General features: G+C 45.5%; 1 protein-coding gene across 5 annotated transcripts in view; it reads left to right on the forward strand.

The window, feature by feature from the left end:
- The first annotated feature begins 2,252 nt into the window (after positions 1 to 2,252).
- The window catches only part of VAV3 (vav guanine nucleotide exchange factor 3), a 222,268-nt gene continuing 205,816 nt past the window's right edge, over positions 2,253 to 18,704 (forward strand). Inside the window, exon 1 of one of the 5 annotated variants that reach the window (XM_083156897.1) lies at positions 2,253 to 3,604. In XM_083156897.1, the coding sequence (XP_083013023.1) occupies positions 3,401 to 3,604 (204 nt within the window). In that variant the 5' untranslated portion in view covers positions 2,253 to 3,400. The remainder of the gene's footprint in view (positions 3,605 to 18,704) is intronic. The other 4 variants (XM_083156900.1, XM_083156896.1, XM_083156899.1 and 1 more) reach the window with 4 other exon arrangements.

The following is an 18,704-nucleotide window of genomic DNA, read 5'->3' on the forward strand; positions in this document are numbered from 1 at the left end:
CAAATGTGGGCACCCCTGGACAAATACAGCACACATGCGGGCACCCCTGGACTGATACAGCACACATGTGGGGAATACTACAACTATGGCAAGGCATGCTGGGATGTGTAGATTCACAACAGCTGGAGGGCCACAGTTTGGACACGCCTGACATACACAGTCTGCCGATAATCGCTCAGCTACGATATCATTGAATTTGTGACCAAAAGAGGTCACTGCAATTTGTCACCAATGACTCCATCGTTCACTATATACCGTACAGTATAGCGTGTAAAACAGATGAAAGGCATCATTAACCATTAATGGAAATATGGTGGAAATAGCAGCTGGCAGTATTCATTCCCGGCCAGGACTCGCTTGCAACAGGTTTGCCTCACTAAGGATGCGGATCTGTATTGTCGGAAACGGTGCCTGGATTGCCGTTTCAGACTATCGGTGTCCATTTTCGCCGATGCCGGGACTTTAAGGGCTATTTCACAAGCTCCGGCTCCTGCCGGGCGGCAAAGCCCCGCACGTTGAAGAAGCCATGGCGCGCACAGAAGTTTTCAATGGCAGCCTGGCAGCCGTCCCTTCCAGTGGTGGGATCCGTCTGCAACCGGTTGGCCGGGCCGTGGCCATCCCGTGTGAATGGACACAATCATGTCCATTATTAACTACTGTGTGCGGCACAGCTTTTGGCCGTGCAGGGTTTTGCCACCCGGCAGGAGCCGGAGAGTGTGAAATAGCCCTATGACTGTCAGAATATATTCTGCCAGTTGGAAGAACAGACCCTACATTGAATAGGAATGTCATTCATTCAGTTACTGTATATTGTAAAGATGGATACGGTCAGTTGGTTGACCTAAAAATAGTCAACAGTCATTAGGTCGACATACTGGTCAACAGTCATAAGGTCGACAGGGGTCTACACTAGGTCGACATGGCACAAGGTCGACACAAGCATTATGTCGACATGGTCTAGGTCAACATTCAAAAGGTCGACATGGGGTTTTTCCCTGTTTTTATGAGCGCAGAAAGCCATGCGAGGGGACGCGCTGCACTTAAAACTGTTTCTATGTCGACATTCGGATAAAAAAACAGTGAAAAACCCCATGTCAACCTTTTGACTGTCAACCTAGACCATGTCGACCTAATGCTTGTGTCAACCTAATGACCTGTCGACGTTGTGCCATGTCGACCTAGACCGATGTCGAACTTCCAGTATGTCAACCTAGTGGTGTCGATCTAACTTCACTCTTTCTAACAAAATCCTTCTTAAGATGGACAAAACGATGAGCACTGCAGGGGGGCAGATGTAAAATGTGCAGAGAGAATTAGATTTGGGTGAGTTATTTTGTTTCTATGCAGGGTAAATACTGACTGCTTTATTTTTACACTTCAATATAGATCACATTTTGAAGTAAAACCCAGTAAAAATGTATAAATAATAATCATGCATAGCAGCAAACAAAGCCATAGAAAATGCAACTGTAAAGTGGGGACATTAACGAGATCAAGCTGCAGAATCAGGACTATGTAAAAACCGGACCCGGCCCGGACTAAACCCTGGACCGCCGGACAGGACATCAAAATCTGCAGTCCGTCCGGAGCTTGTAGGGTCCTGTCCGGGGGTGTCTTGTGGGGGGGGGGGTCCTGTGATATCTATTACCAGGGACATGGGGGAGGGGAGATTACAGCCTCCCCGGGTGGTCCGGTTTTTGGGGACTAAGTAAAAACCGGACCCGGATAAGACACCGGAACGCCGGACCAGACATCAAACTCTGCATTCCGGAGCTTATAGTGTCTGGTCCGAGGGGTGTCCCATGCGGGGGGTGTCTTGTCCGGGGGGATGCCTGTGATTGCTCACACCAGGGACATGGGGAAGGGGAGATTACAGCCTCCCCGTGTGGTCTGGACCGTTCCAGTTTTTATTACACCCCCGGACCATGCGGTGAGGCTGTATTCTCCCCCCTCTCCTCTCCCAGGTGACAGGTGCGAGAGCAGCCTCATCAGATGGAGCACCCCCGGACAGGACACCCCCGGACCGGATACTACAAGCTCCGGAATGCAGAGTTTGATGTCCAGTCCGGCATTCCGGTGTCTTATCCGATTCCGGATTTTACCCATACCCGGTTTTTGCTATATGCCCAGACCATACAGGGAGGCTTTATTCTATCCCTCCTCCTCTACCTGGTGACAGGTGTGATAGGCAGCCCCCCCCCCGGACAGGACACCCCCCGGACCGGAGGCTACAAGCTACAAAATGCAGAGTTTGATGTCCGGTCCGGCGGTTTTGTCCTGGTCCGGTTTTCACCCATACCCTGCAGAATCTGGTTGCTTCTTAAGCACGCAGACACAGAGGACAGCAATTACACAGGCATCACAGGGGTCAACTTTTCAACCTGTCTGGTGGTGCAGTCAACATAGGACTGAGAGACCTGGCATGCACGAGCACGCAGACATGGTCGCTGGCAGCACAAGTACTGGGGTTTCCCTAGCACCCGCAGAGCTAGCTAGCTCAGTGATGCAGATCAGTGTCTCACCGTCGGATGTCACAGTGTCACACACATGTCACATCTGTGTCCCCCTACTCCTCCCTCTCCAGTACACTGTGACTGTGTGACAGCAGGTAGTCTCTCTCGCATATTCATCCTCCCAGCTGCGCATGCGTCAGATCTGGGGCTCAGCCCTGGACAGAAGAACTGGAGACTGAGCAGTGAGAGGCTGAGAGGGAGCGAGACTGCCTGGGTACGGTCTCGGAGCAGCGGAGCAGGAGGCAGCCGTGGAGAGGAGGACACACTGGCAGGCATGAGAGACGGGCAGCTGCGGTAGAGGCACAGAGGGAGGGACACAGCGGCAGGGATGAAGGTCGGGGACAAAGTAGACAAAGATAGAGAAAGTGACAGTGAGTGACAGAGTGGAAGGGGAGAGGCGCTGCTGCTACAGAGGAGACAGCTGCCGGGCACGCACGCCGGCTTACAGCACCACATACATACTGTACATACATAGCACTCCCGGGGCTGGATGCAGCGGGGAGGTGACAGGATCGCGGGGTGATGTGCTGCGGGCTGCTGCTAATGCTGCCGTGCAGCGGGGGTGATGGAGACAGCCCGGTGACACTGTGACCCTGCTGTGCACACAAGGTGAGTCAGGCTGCTTAGGCTTGTATGGTGGACTCTCCTACCCTGGACTCAGAGGAGTGATGCAAAGGGTTCTGTACCTATAAGGATACCCCCGTCCCATGCTGTGGATGTTATTGCCCTCACCACCAATGACTTCAGGAAGAGGAGCATTTTATGCGTGAGAGTTGCCTGAACCACTGTAATATTCACTGCCCTGCACCTGACATCAGCACTCTGCCATCAGCACCCTGCCATTGTATTAGCACTGCTGCTGCTGCTGCTGCATTCCACCTGCCCTGATGGAGCCTTGGAGACAGTGTGCCCAGTGGCTGATCTGCAGCAAGGTGCTGCCTCCCAACCATAGGGTGACATGGGAAACAGCCCAGGTGTTCGACCTGGCCCAGACCCTCCGGGATGGGGTTCTTATGTGCCAACTCCTCAAGAATCTGCAACCCAACTGCATCAACTTGAAGGAAATCAACCTACGACCGCAAATGTCCCAGGTAGGTGACTGCTCCCATTTTACAGTCCCCTATGTACAAGTATAACTGATTACTTACATCTGCATTTAGAATACACCCTTTTAAAACAGTGTATTTGCATTATAAAGTTTCAGTATTGCCATTCTTCCTCCATTCTATGGTTGTTGAGGGCGTAAAACCCAACAATATGGGTTGGATAGTGTAGAATTATATGATTATATGATAATTACTATATTTGACGGTACTTACATATGTATTAGGTGTGCCCAAATAAAAAGGAGACTTTTGCTGTAACAGAGTTTATCTATCGCAGTGGGTTAATGTCTGTGCTGATAGATGGTGTTGAGTTTTCCCCAGTTGCGCATGTGTAGTTAACAGCTTCGCCTCAGTTTCTTCATTCCTGGAAAGTTGTTTTGCACGGTCAGATACAGGATGGATTCCTCCAGATCAGCGCAAAGAGCTGTTATCCAATTTTTTTGTGCCGAAAGCGAGCATGCTTCAGACATTTATCGCAGGATCACTTTTTGAAGGGAAAAGGGGGAGGGGGATGGAGACCGGTGCACAGGTTGGGTTTACAAAAAAATTGTTAAATACAGAAATATTCTAAATCCACAATAACAATAGATTTTAAAGAGAGAATATTTTATCGCAGAATTTATCGAAGGATCGCAGAATTTATCGCAGGATGAAGGCGGTGTACAGAGAGCAGTGTCTTGCACGGTACACCACATTCCGCAGGTGTCAACGTTATGAGGTGGTACGTAAAACCATCAATGAATTGCCACGGCCCTGGCAGGTGCATGATGTCACCAACCCTGCCACAATTTCGGCTGTGGAGGATCTCATTTGTCCTAGGATGTGTGGAGGATCTCATTTCACACATGAAATTGATGCTGCACTGCAATGGCAATGAAAGCCGTTCCTTGCTCCACGTACCAAAATGCGGGTCAAGCAAACAACCATTCTCACCAACTTCTGATTCTCTGACAAATGCTTGGGCTCCCACTGTGCACAAACTTTGCCATAACCAAGCTTGTTTTGCAATATGTGATGCAAAGTTCCCTTGCTTATGGACAGTGCAGCAACAATTTCTCATGTGGTGATCCGATCATTCTGATGAATGAGTTTCTCCACAGCTGAAATCGTGTGGAGACACAGCTTTACGTACACCGCCTTCATCCTGTCATACATTTCTGAAGCATGCTCACCTTCTGCGCAAAGATATCTGCTCTTTGCACAGATCTGGAGGAATCCATCATGCATCTAACCGCGCAAAACAACCTTCCAGGAATTAAGAAACTGAGGCGAAGCCGTTCGCTACACATGCGCAACTGGGAAAAACACCACGCCATCTATCCGCAAACACATTAACCCACTGTTATTAGATACAACGCCGCTACAGCAAAAGTATTCTTTTCATTTGGGCACACCTTATATTTGTATACTTTTAGGTAAAACTCCAGAGTAGGAAATATTTTCAAATATCTTAAACAAAGCTACTGAATTGTTAACACAGGAACAGGCTGAACAGCTAATCTGGAAATACAGAATGTATCTATTTAATTTATGCAGAAACTTAATCAGGTTAACTAAAGCTGGCCATAAACTAGTGTGATTTGGCCACTTTTCACTCAATTCTGACCGATGGGGACGAGAAATCGGGTGAAAAGTGGCCAAATCAGAGATGGGACCTGCTGAATGTCCAGCTCAGACAGCCTCCTGGCAGTGAGGAATAAGATCACATATGATATATCAGATGCAAATGAACAGTGTAAAAAGGGGCATCCCTTCTCCCCTCTGAGAAGTCACATCGTGTATGGGGGCCTTAAAATTGAAACTGGAAACATGGATTTATAAAGACAGAAAATCTAACATCAGAATGTTTTTCTGCAAACAGAAGGAATAATGCCAGGAAATAGGTTGTGTAGCAATAGCCTGTGCACACCGTTAACAGTTACTTGTCTAACACAGGATGAGGAGCAGTTACACATAAGGAAGTCTAAAGCTGAGTACAAACTACACAATTTGTCTATCAATCATGACACCTGCTTAACTATCATGCAGTGTGTACACACAATTCATCATTTGATGCAGCAGCTGTCTGCCAGCCTGCCCGATCGCCAGATCTCATGTGCTGGGGCAAGCTGGCGGATGGCATCTCCTTCTATCAGTAAGACAGCGGGGAGCGGTTTCCCTGCCTGTCTCCACTTCAGGGAGATGGGCAGGCTGGGGCAGAGCGGGAGGTGGGTCAGAGCCGAACGGAGGGCTGCTACAGACTCCAACAGGAAGGAGGACGGCAGCTGGTGGTGGGCATCGATTGGTGATAGGATCTGTAGGCCAGTTATTTTCAACCTTTTTCAACTCGCGATACACCATACAAGATTTTAAAATTGTCGCGGCACACCATCAGCCCTCCACAGAGAAAAACATATTGATCCCCCCAGAGAAAAAAAATGAAACCCCCAATAATCACATTGGTCCCCAGAGGTAACAAAAATAAATACATGAGCCCTAACATGAAAGCAAGAGACCAGTGAATAAAGGCCCATAGACACTGGAAGATATGAAAGATGAAAGATATTGGTGAACAATTTCCCTTGAGCTGAGCATGAAAGATATTGTCCATACACACTAAAAGATTTTACGAAGGACATAAAAGACAAAAGATATTGGCATCAATCTTCTGAGACACTTCTCTGTCACTTTGTTGGTGGTCAGCACGCTAATATTGGTGGCCAGCACCTGTAAAATTAAGCTTTAATGGCCAGTGCCCTAATGTTGGTGGCCAGTGCCCTATGGGAACCAGTGCCCTTTATAAAAAAAATTGGTGGACAGTGCCCTACTTTACAAAAACATTGGTGGCCAGTGCCCTTATTTAAAACTTTAAATAAACATTGGTGGCCAGTGGCATAAATACAGCACAAGCACTGGTGGCCAATGGCTAACATTCTTCATGATATACTTTCCTAAAGACTGCGGCGCTGGCTCCAGCTGGTTTCACTTTCTGTTTCGCCGGCTGGGCGGGGAGTGTCCTGGGGTGAGCGGCAGATGGGGAGTCTCCTGAGGTGAGCTGCAGCTGCGGCTTTAGGGCAAATATCGTTTATAACGTTTCTCCCACATCCACACTGACTGATGTGGAGAAACAGCATGAACGATATTGGGGGATTGAGTTGCATGGTCAGCCAACCTCAGTATTAACAGTACGCCCGGGGGGGGGGGGGGGGGGGCTGCATTGTTAACGCTATTAGGCATACACACTGGAAAATATTCTCATCAATATCATCCAGAAGCCTATTTCTGAACGATATTGGTGCCCATATCTTCTAGTGTGTATGGGGCTTAACAATTGAACTGTGGTGCTGGCTGTAAACGAGTGCGGACATCTCTAGCTCTGGTGGCACACTTCAGAACATCTCAAGGCACACTAGTGTGCTACGGCACAGTGGCTAAAAAATGCTGAATTAGGTGGAGACATCTTCCCATCTGATGTGTTGCACATGAGATCACACAATAAACCAGGCAACGCAGAGTAATTACATTAATCATGTAACAATAAATTGTGTTGTTCTATGGCAGATTGTGATATATGTAAGACGATACGATATATAGTTACATCACATTGCCGCGGTGCTGGGTTGGCAAATTGCTGTAGTGTGCACGCAACTTAGAAAAGAAGCACCTAGACCCAAAACAGCAACACTGCTTAAATGGAAAAAGCACAACCTAATTTTACACATAACAGCATTTCTCTTTGATGTTTTGCGGGCAAAACTGTTGACAATCATAGGCTTTGACAAACCCTGTTACTCTAGGTAAATAAACCACCTTATATCTGCCCTGGTCAGTGCTATTATACCCCTTTCACATCGCACTTTTAAAACGGTATATTGCCGTTTTTTTCCATTTTAAAACGTTTAAGGCTGCAATGTGAAAGTGCCAAAGTTGATTTACCGGTTAAAGTTAACCGGTATTTCAACACGGTTAAAAAGCAGAGTCCTACACGTTTTAAAGCCGTTTTTTAGGCAGTGTGAATGGCTCTATTTCAATGGCTTGAAACGTGTCCCTTGGGGGTTAAACGGGTTGAATGTTTGAATGGTATTAAATGATTTTTAAAACGGTTTTCACCTGCAATGTGAAAGGTCTCAAGGCTCAGACCCGTTTTAAAGTCCCATTTAAGAATACCGTGTCATTACCCATTTCTGCAATGTGAAAGCAGTATTAGATTCTCAGAAAGTGGATGTGGCCCAGTGTCTGGCTGAACTAATACACACTGATATGACTAAATACAGTATCTTAGAAAAGACAAGAAGCGCCACACAAGTGCATTAAATGTGAGATTTATGTATTTTTAAACAAATATATTTTTTTCTGTGTGCACCAAAAAAAATGTTTAAAAATCTCAGCAAATAATCTCACTTTCTACTGAATCTTACAGAGAATTCAAGCCGCAATGAGAGATAAAATGTGTTAATGAAAATGGATTATACTATAGCAGGTTGTAACACTATGAGACAATGACACAAAAGACAATGCTTTTCCACACACATCTTCATGAAAGGACCTTTCAGATTAATCTCTAGCCACTAATGTACCCAGATGGTTAATATTGTAGGGGTATTGAATCCTTGATATTTCCGAAGGGTGGAAATATTGTCCGTTTCTGACTAGAATAGGTAAAATTACATTCGCCTATTCAATGTTGGGTTCCATGTTTCCGATGGTTGGTAATTTTGTGTATTCGAAAATCCATGTGGATTTGGTCAAAAACAGCCGCAGATTCGACAATCCAACTGCCGTTTTTGACCATGCAGGTTTGACTTTTTACAAAGTTTTGCCTGGTATTGAATAGCCACAGCCAATATATCTGACCATCGAAAAATATCGGACAAGATTGAATACCCCCAAAAACTGTACATAAAAAAGAAACAATTAGAGCTAATCCGAGATACTCCGCATCATATCTTAACTAAGAAGGCCTTGCCCAATGGAAGTATCATAAGATCCAGATCATTGCCAGTATCCAGTGGTCGGTAGGTCGGCCCAGATGCATTTTGTGTGGTAAGGAGAAAGAATGAAAAAAAGTTGGCTGAGTGGTAAATATCAATGACATTTTAAGACTCTGGGAAATACATTTACACAAAAGTTTCTTATGGTAGCAAATGTATCTGCTAGTTATGGTAGACTGGATTTGTATTGGCTCTTGTGGTTTTTAAACATTCTAATGATCTTGAAGATGAGAGAGTCTGTAGAGGTTCCCATAATCACTGCTATCCATAAGTCAGTGGGTCACAAGCATTCCTGATTCACAGCAGCCTACAGTATCACCATTGGTTTCACAGCACCCTTAGGGTTATTTAGAATATCAGGAACATTATGAAATTAAGTAAATGATCCATAAGTTGTATAAGGTGGTGTTGGACAGGTTTGCCTTTCTGTTTGTCCATGTATTTTATGATTTGCTAGCACTAGGTACTGGACCACACTGCCCTAAGTGTGTATTTGGAGCAGGTCTAATGAGTAGTAGGCCCATGTGTAGTGACTGCAGTGCAGTCTGTGTTGACAGAATTTTACTAATCATTGTTTAGGACATCTCAGTGTCAGCGATCTGCCCCAGGGGACTGACAGCTGCCATGGATCTCTAGGAGCAGTCCTTTGGTAAAGGGGGCACAAGGGCGTTCCCATGGTAATTCTCCTGTGACACGAGTGCCGGGAGCAGGCAGCTGACATCACCGGATGACAGCTATCAGCCTTCTTCCCGTACCAAGGCGCCGCATATCTAAGTCACCAGAGAGTGACTTAGATTTACGAATGCCTTGAAAATCATTCGATGGTCGGCGATCATAGAATGATTTCCTCCACGCATGCATGCTGCAAATGGATGTTTATGTAATCATAGATTTCGCATACGTGTGGGTGAAATCGGCGTGCATGCGGCAGACAGGTGTTCTTGCGTTTGGTTGACTCGCAAAGCTGGGAAAATAGTCCCCATTTGGACTATACAGCGAACTAAGGGACATTGTGTGATTGAAAAAAGCTTTTCCTATCGCCATGTTGTAGAAATGTGTTTTATTTTTTTTACCTTAAATGTAAATAAACTGTGGAACAACAAGGTAACAAATTCGATAATAGAATAAAAGAATGCTTTGGATGCCTTTCTTCAAGCAATGGCAGCTGTCTTTGGTAAAGGTCATTATAGAAGGGATCCATGGCATTTATCCAATTACTATTTTTGGAAATAATATTTTAATGCGATGAGGCTAAATTGGTAATTCCTGCAGGATTTTTTGTATTTGTTTTCTTCTGAAGAACACAATCTGAATTTTATAATTATTAAACATTATAGATATTATTTAACTTTACTAAAGCTTAGTACACACTAGCCGATATATTGTGTGCATGTTAGTGGGTGTCTACCAGAGCGATATGTCAGTGATTGAAGTTATTCACAGACATATAGTGCCGATTGAGCAGCAAGGACAATCGGCAGTATATCTGCCGATATATCATCTCATCGTGCTGTGTGTACAGGCGCTCAGCTGAATGCCTGTGACTGACATCACAACTGGAAGGGCTGCCTGCTCAGTTGTGACATTAGGTGATGACACATAGGGCCTTATTCTGCTTGGTGCGGTCCGTTCCGAATTCTTTCGGAGGGCACTTTTTAGCCGTCTGCGCATGCGTAGGCAACGCAATGCGCATGTGCAACGTAGTGTCTCCGCACTCGTTCTCGCCAATACCGTCCAGAAATGTGCACTGAAGGGGCTCGGGAAATATGGGCGTAACATGGGCGTCATGTGGGAGTGCACGAACTGTGGTAGGTGTGCATTCGGACAGGACACCGACTGCAAGCGAATCAACACGCATGAAATATGCGGTGTCCGTAAGCAAGTTTCAGTTTGCGAAGAGCACTTGTTCATGCGCTAGGCATTCGGTTCGCCCAATTAGTACGCCCGCACCTGAAGCACTCTCAGCTGACCACAATACAATCCACGGTACTTGTTTCCTAGCACGGCCACACCGATTAAGATCGGGGTGGTCGTGCTGAAAAAAATCGGGTCGATCGCATCGCATGCGATTTGGTCGCATGCGATGCGATCGACGCGACCGACCGATTTTTGACCCGATTTTTTTCATTGAATCCAATGTAAATTGGGTCCCTGGGACCCAATTTTACATTGGATTCAATGAAAAAAATTCCCAACACCCCCAAATTGAAGCGCGTAAACAGCAGCCCACGATAGACGCATACCCGAAGCGTGGCGAGCGCAGCGAGCCCGCGAGGGGCGGCGGTACGCGTCCTCCGACCTTTTCATGCCCTACTATCCACTAGGGCGTGGAGTGAGAATAGAATAGTGTGGCGAGCGCAGCGAGCCACCGAGCCCGAAGCGTGGCGAGCGGACGCGGATACCTTCACAGGTAAACGCGTCCCTTCGCGGGCTTCACAGGTGTCCGCGTTGCCACGGACACCTGTGAAGCCCGCAAGGGGACGCGTATAACTGTGAAGGTATCCGCGTCCCCTCGCGGGGCACGCTGCGCTCGCCACGCTTCGGGCTCGGTGGCTCGCTGCGCTCGCCACACTATTCTATTCTCACTCCACGCCCTAGTGGATAGTAGGGCATGAAAAGGTCGGAGGACGCGTACCGCCGCCCCTCGCGGGCTCGCTGCGCTCGCCACGCTTCGGGTTGGCGTCTATCGTGGGGCGACGACGGGGACATCTATAATGTGAAATGGGTCATATGGACCCGTTTCACATTTTTTGACATTTTTACACCATTTCAATGTTAAAATTTTTTTTAACATTGAATCCTATGCAAAAATCGGGTGCATCGCGTCGCATCGCGTCGGGACCAATGTTAATGGTCCCGACCGACGCGATGCCCCCGATATTTTACCTTTCCCGACAAGATTTCAATGTTAAAATATTTTTTAACATTGAAGTCTATGGAAATATCGGGGGCATCGCGTCGGTCGCGTCGGGACCAATGTTAATGGTCCCGACCGACGCGATGCCCCCGATATTTTATCCTAGCCGGCAAAATGGACCTGATTTCAAAAGAAATCGGGTCCATCGTGGGTAATCGTGTCCCTTAAGTAAGGGACACGATTACTCACGATTGTGGCCGTGCTAGGAAACAAGTACCCAATCCACTCCTCTACTCAGTGATTAATTACACTCTTTTCACAGGTTCAATTGGAAGCATTGCTGCCTAAATGGCCCATTACAAAATACTACAATATATGCTGCAAACGGGATGCAGTTTAAATCCCGGCGGTTCGGGATCCCGGCGTTCAGAATCCCGACGCTGGAATCCCGACCGCCGAAATCCCGACACTTTCTCCCTCCGTGGGTGTCCACGACACCCCTGGAGGGAGAATAAATTAGCGTGCCGAACGTAGCGAGGCACCGGGCCCGCTGCGTGGCGAGCGCAGCGAGCCCGCAAGGGGGGGCGATCCACATCCCCCCCCTTGTCGGGATTTCGGAGGTCGGGATTCTGGCATCGGGATTTTGAACGCCGGGATCCCGACCGCCGGGATTTCATACTGAATCCGCTGCAAACACCACTGCATTGTTGCTATCTGACCCACATTTACACTGCGCAAATACACCAACTCGGTGCAGAATCTTTGTGTTCCTACCGCACATGCACGTTTGGATGTAGTCTGAAGACACTCCCTCTTCTTAGAGAATCCGTCCGAAGGGATGCGGACGACCTGTGGGCATGTATTATTAGAATGTCCGCACGGCGTGGCGTTCAGTCATTTCCGAAAGAATTAGGAATGGGCCGCAATAAACAGAAGAAGGCTCATAGGGACCAAGATGGCAAGTGTGTAGGCACTTTCCAATTGTCAGATAGGTCATCCGGGTGTGGTATAAGAGCCCGACAGTCGGGATTCCGAGAGTCATTAGCCGGACGTCAGGGTCCCGACTGCCCGGACTCAGACAGCGAGGGGGGGGGGCTTGCTACGCTCACCACCTATTCTATTCTCCCTCTATGGGGTTCGTGGAACCCCATGAGGGAGAATAGCCGGTGGCCATCGGGACCCCGAATGTCGGGGTTTTAACAGTCGGGATCCCGACGTCATGCTAATGACTGTCGGGATCCCGACTGTTGGGACCCCACCCGGCACCCGTGTATCCAGCATAACAGTATTACAGTGAATTGGTCATAAAAGAGATGTTTGTTTGTTTTTGTCACTTTTTTGCCACAAAATATTGTTGTGAATATGTTATTTAATGTTTAAATAATATATTTTTGTATATGCTTTATAATAACATAATTCTACAGTTTGCAGCTTGTGAGATATAGGGAATATGGCTATGTTTTATCTGTCTTGCTGATCTGTTATTTATCTCTTATCTGTGTATTCTGTTCTGTCTGTGGCATGTTTTGATCATTGCACCAGAAATGAATACAGGCTTTAATGTTGATGCTTTGTATGTACACTCTGATAATGAACATGTGGCATTGTTTACTGATACAGAGTATAATGAACTCACTGTACTTAGCCGCTGTGATGAGTATCATTGTAAGGTTTCATTACTCCCAATCTGCATTGTGATCTGTACACTGAATGTGCTGTGCTTTATGTAATAATGACTATTCTGCACCTCACAATAAGTGATTACATACTATGGTGTAAAGCTGAGCTTTATGATGATCCTGACTGAGACTGATAATACATCTAATATTATAATGCATAATAAATATTAAACTCTTCAATGGTGCTGTTTTTTTAGGGAGCGCTCCCCACAGGGCAGGTTTATAAGATACTGTAGGAGCCAGATGTACTAAGCTTAAAAAGTGACAAAAAGGAGAGTAATAAACTACCAGCCAATCAGCTCCTAACTGCCATGTCACAGTCTGGGTTTGAAAAATGACTAGTAGGAGCTGATTGGTTGGTGATTTATCACTCTCCATTTGATTGCTTTTCAAGGTACAGTACATCTTTCCCATAGGGAGGGATGCACTGACCCTTTGCTGTTACATCTTGCCGCACATTACAGTGACATCGCATTAATACTAGTCGCGTATGCATTGACATATGTGATAAGTCCTCCATCTCTTCTGATAAGTGATGTCTTTTGCGATCTCTAGAATTTACTAAACTAAACTTCTGGGTTTACGACCCAGAGATCTTTCTGCGCATGCACTGAGTGACGCCACTGGGCATGCTGGGCCGCTAAAACCCCCAGCAGACGGGGCTTAGTGCCTATGGAAATGCAGTAAAGACAAAGAAAACTGGGTTTTTACCACATTTTTTCTTTAGCCCCATAACCATAAAAAAATGTGCCCCACACACATGCATCACGGAGCAGGAAGAGTAAACCATATATTGCTGGTATTTAAGTATGTTTTAGAGTATATATGATACATGATGATTTTAATTTTGGCAATTAAACGTTGCATGGTAAAAGCATGTTGTTAATAAAATGATAAAGCTACAAGTTATATACTGTAGTATTATGAAATGCTGCTATTTCAGCTGTGTTACCTTCTGGTGGGCGGTAGGGTGAGGTGGGTCAGCGAGGATTCTGGGTTCTATGCTAGAAGTGCTGCGTGGCTCAGGCTGGTGTCAGTTGCTTGTGCTGCTCAGAGCAAGACACGGTTCTGCACAATTTAGTACACATATATCTAGCACTAAGGATACAATACTGGATGCAATTTTTATGGTAACATTTATGGCAAAAAAATGTGCCATTGAATTGCTGGTGGCAAATTGTAATACAGAGACTAATGGAAAGGAACTCAGTAGTTGTTGTAGGAAGTGGTTTGGCTGACTGCACTTAACCCTGTCATTGGCTGTACAACACATCAACAGTGTGTCTTACAACACCTTAACAGTGTGTATTAGGCCACTAAAAGTTATTTATGAAAGTAAAAAATGTGCAGATCCATGGTGCAGTGAAGTTTGTCTTTACTTTAGTGAGAACTGCATGGATCAACACATATTAGTGCACTTACAGTACTTGTGCAAATATGGATTTATTCTGCTTCCTCCAAGATGGCTATATATTTGGATATGGTGCCTTTTGCACCCTCCTAGTGTCCAAGGTCCCCCCGTTTTTTAGATTATGTTAAGATATAAATGAGATTGGAGCAAGCAGTATTCAGAATGCTAGAAGAAAAGTGGAAATGTATGAAGATCATTGCCCCAAAGTTATAGCAGGAAATGCTGAGGTGTTGTTTTTACTTTTTCCCACACGTGCATTTACACCATGTGCATTTACTACACCATGTGCATTTACCCCATCTGCATTTACACCATGTGCATTTACACCATCTGCATGTGCAACTTTTGGAAACAGCAACAAAAGCATTCGATGGGATGACTCCAAAGTAAATGTATTTTAAATAAAAATATAAATATAATATAATAACAGTTTCAATGAATTGTACACCATAAAAGTAGGTACATTTTGGGGAGCAGTTTAAAAAATGAGCGATCATGTATGTATGTATGTATGCAGTATATAGCTAGATAGTGTGGGGTAAGATTGGGTTCTATTTTCAGCGCAACGATTTTCCCCATCATTGCTGTGCATACACGCTGGTCAAAAACGCCCAGTGTGTATACACCTAAAGATGTTAAGAAATACATGTATATTGTAATCAGTGTGGGTGGATAGCAGACAATATAATACAAGTGAGGATCAGACAGCAGCGCTTATGGGGTTAACATATAGGTGGAGAACAGATCTGCTGACATAGGAAACAGATGGGTGGTGCAGGCTGACATAGGAAAGAAGACTTCATAGGGGACCACTCATTAGGAGTGTCAGAGCAGTATCTTCCCCAATAGTATGATCCAGGCATGAAGCCTGATAGCCTGGGCATTAGGAATCCCTCCATGTACTGCCTCATCATTCTCTCTTGCAGTGAATGGAACATTTCCGAATGAGTCAGCTTGAAATATTGGGAAATGTAGCTACCCCCTTCACTATCGATTAGCTTGCTTTGGTGTCCAATGACAGTTGGAGTCACATCCATGTGGAAAGATGGAGACTGTGTAAAGCACACGTACATCCTGCTGATGGCAAGACTGGGGCTTTGCACAGACTTCCTCCTCCACTGGACATTAAATCAATATGATTTCCAAGAGATGGTAGAGAAGAGGGAGAAAATCAAGTCAGACTTGTTCTCAGAGTAACAGTAATACTCTAGGAATCAAAAATTAGGCAACTGCCACTTTCTATTACCATGATATTATGTATTATGGTACTATGGGCCCGATGCAGCGCTGTGAATTTGCAGCCCTGCCTATTATCCAAAGAAAAAACAGGCTGTAATTGCATAGCACCATAATGAGCACAAACTCACTAGATTGCTTGCATTCGGCTAGTATTGATGCATTTTTTTGAACATTGCCTGCTCTTTTAGTTTGAAGGCTGTGAATGTTATTAATGGGCCATTCATACAGGGAGATTTCGGCTTCATTCCTAAGGGATTTGGCTAAATAGTTTTGAAATTAAGCACAAATCTCTCAGTGTGTATGCCCCATAGCGATGGCAATGCTCAGCCGTGCTTGTTGCTATGGCAGGTCTAGATCTTTCAAGCATGCATTATATATCTAGTCCATACATGCCTACCTGACCCTCTCCATGCGGGCTTCCCTGGTAATGTATGATTGCCTGTGGGGATCTAGGTAAAGGTGTTTCAACACAGGTGATGGCAATCATACATTACCAGGGAAGCCCAGGAGCAGAGCATTTTCTCCCGCATGGAGAGGGTCAGGTAGGCAAGTATGATCTAATCAGATCGCTTAGCAAGAGACTGCAAATCACCTGTGTTTTAAGAAGCGATCTGAGCCCTCCTGCAATACCCACCAATAGTTTTTTGCAAATCTCCAATACTAAATTGTTTATCACAAATCTCTTGTGTACAACTCTCATGGGACCTACACACGTAGCGATTTTACGGGCAATTTCTAAGCAATGTCACTAATTGCCGGGCATGGCCAGTGTTCCCGAATCACAAGTGATGGCAGCAGCCCCATCACGTGTGATTCGGCAACACTTGCTGCAGGTGAAGGAGTAGCCAGTGACCGACTGGACCGGGGTGAGTTGGAGCTGCAGGCCAACGTTATGTGACAGGCCCCAAATATCTCTATTCAGATCTATTCCAGTAACTTGTAGCCCTAAACCCATGAAGGAGTAACTCTGCCTGAATGGTCAGCTACTACCATGCCTGCATCTTAATGTGTGATCTATGTTCCAGTAGTGCGCAAGGGGAATTAGCGACAGAAAATGTGTATAGATTGTAAACGTAATCCTCTAGCAGTTTGACTGAAAAGAAGCTGGTGTTTGAGTGTGGTAACCTGACGTTTTCTGTTTGTGGTGGAACGCAGGAATGCCAAGGCTTTTTTGAGTAGGGTCCGTGAGGTCAGTAATGACCACTTCCACCCTGTCTCAGTCGCAGATTAGTGGAAGCCTCAGACCTACTCACATTTACACAGACAATAAAAAATTGTGATTAAATTAGAATAGTTGGATGGATTTAAAGTAAACTATTGTTCACTCCCTGAAAAGAAAATAAGCAGTATTTATCAGCCGGCAGTAATGAGGCTGATTTCCAATTGCCACTTATCACAGCACTTTATCAATATAACATTTCTGGGGTAGAGCAGCAATGATCTGCTGCTTTGGCGATACTTGCCAGGAGCGCTTAGAACAAATGTGTGACACCAGCTTGCTCGTCCATGCATGCATTGAAGAAGGGATTGCTTATTCTAGGGCTATTAGTTAGGCCACACACCAGACCAACTTTCCTACAACCATCCAACTAGTTGCTTGGATGGAATAAAAAGATGGTAATGTAGGGGTGGCCAAACCGGTCCTCGAGATCTACCAACGGTCCATGTTTTCCAGGTTACCTAGCTGGTTCCCAGCTGCAGTCATTACTAACTGTCACCTTTTCAAACCAGTTGCATTCATTCCTACTATAGATCTACAGGTTGCCTGGAAAACATGCACCGTTGGTAGATCTTGAGGACAGGTTTGGCCACCCCTGTGGTAATGGATGGGAGCAAAGGACAATCAGTGTGCTCACAAACCTTGGAAACTGGACAAAACCTTCAGTCAAATTGTTTAAATCAAACAGGTTTAACAGCAGTACCGTGTCTGAGTGAGGGTTATTGTCCTTTTCCAAATTTCGGGAGCAAATTTTTCAAGTAAATATTACATTTGCTCCAATCCAGTACCATATTTTTATTCCATCCAAGCAATTAGTTGGATGGTTGGAGGAAAGTTGGTCTGATGTGTGGCCAACATTACTAAATTAAAGCATTAAAATAGAATTTTTGGGGGAGGACACACTGTTATTAACCACTCCCCCCCCCTCCCCATTTTAAAATGCTGACCGCTTATAAAGCTGTGTACACATTCTGGCTCATAACTGATTTTGACTACTAGATTTTGGCTAACTGCGCTTTAGATGTACTTTAGATTTAAAGACTAGCCCTAGGCCAAATACATTCTACAGGCAAGATAGTCAAGATAGACTAAAGCCCCATACATACGGGATGACATGTCCTCCGTGCTGAGTGATAGGCTTAAGCACGATCGCTCAGCACACATCGTGGTACATCCGCAATGCACCCGGCAATTCTGTGTGCTGAGCGATCTCGCTGAGAGGGGCTTTGCCTGTTGTTTATAAGCAAAGCCTAGCGATCTAGCAGGAAAGCCGGTGCAAGCGAGTCTGAACATCACTATCGCTATGGGGCAGACACAGGGAGTGATCAGTGCTCCATTTCTAAACAATCTAGTCCAGTGGTAGCCAACCCTAGCCCTCGAGAGCTACCAACAGTTCACATTTTCCAGACAACCTAGCTGCTGCACAGCTGCACTCATTAATCACTGACACATTTTAAAAGATACACAGATGGAGCTAATTAGCTCACTTGTGGTTCTGTGAGGAGACCTGCAAAACATGCACTGTTGGTAGCTCTCGAGGACTAGGGTTGGCTACCCCAGATCTAGTCAAATCGATTAGAAATGGTGCTGAAATTGTGCCGTGTGTATGCAGCTTTACCTGCACAGTATATTTTTCTATGCGATACTGACTAAATGTGACTATAGCAGTTCTAACTTTCTATTCTATATTGTCAAAATTTATAGCCAGAA

Source organism: Crinia signifera, chromosome 8, assembly GCF_055691185.1.
Source record: "Crinia signifera chromosome 8, ASM5569118v1, whole genome shotgun sequence".
Classification (NCBI taxonomy): Eukaryota; Metazoa; Chordata; class Amphibia; order Anura; family Myobatrachidae; genus Crinia; species Crinia signifera.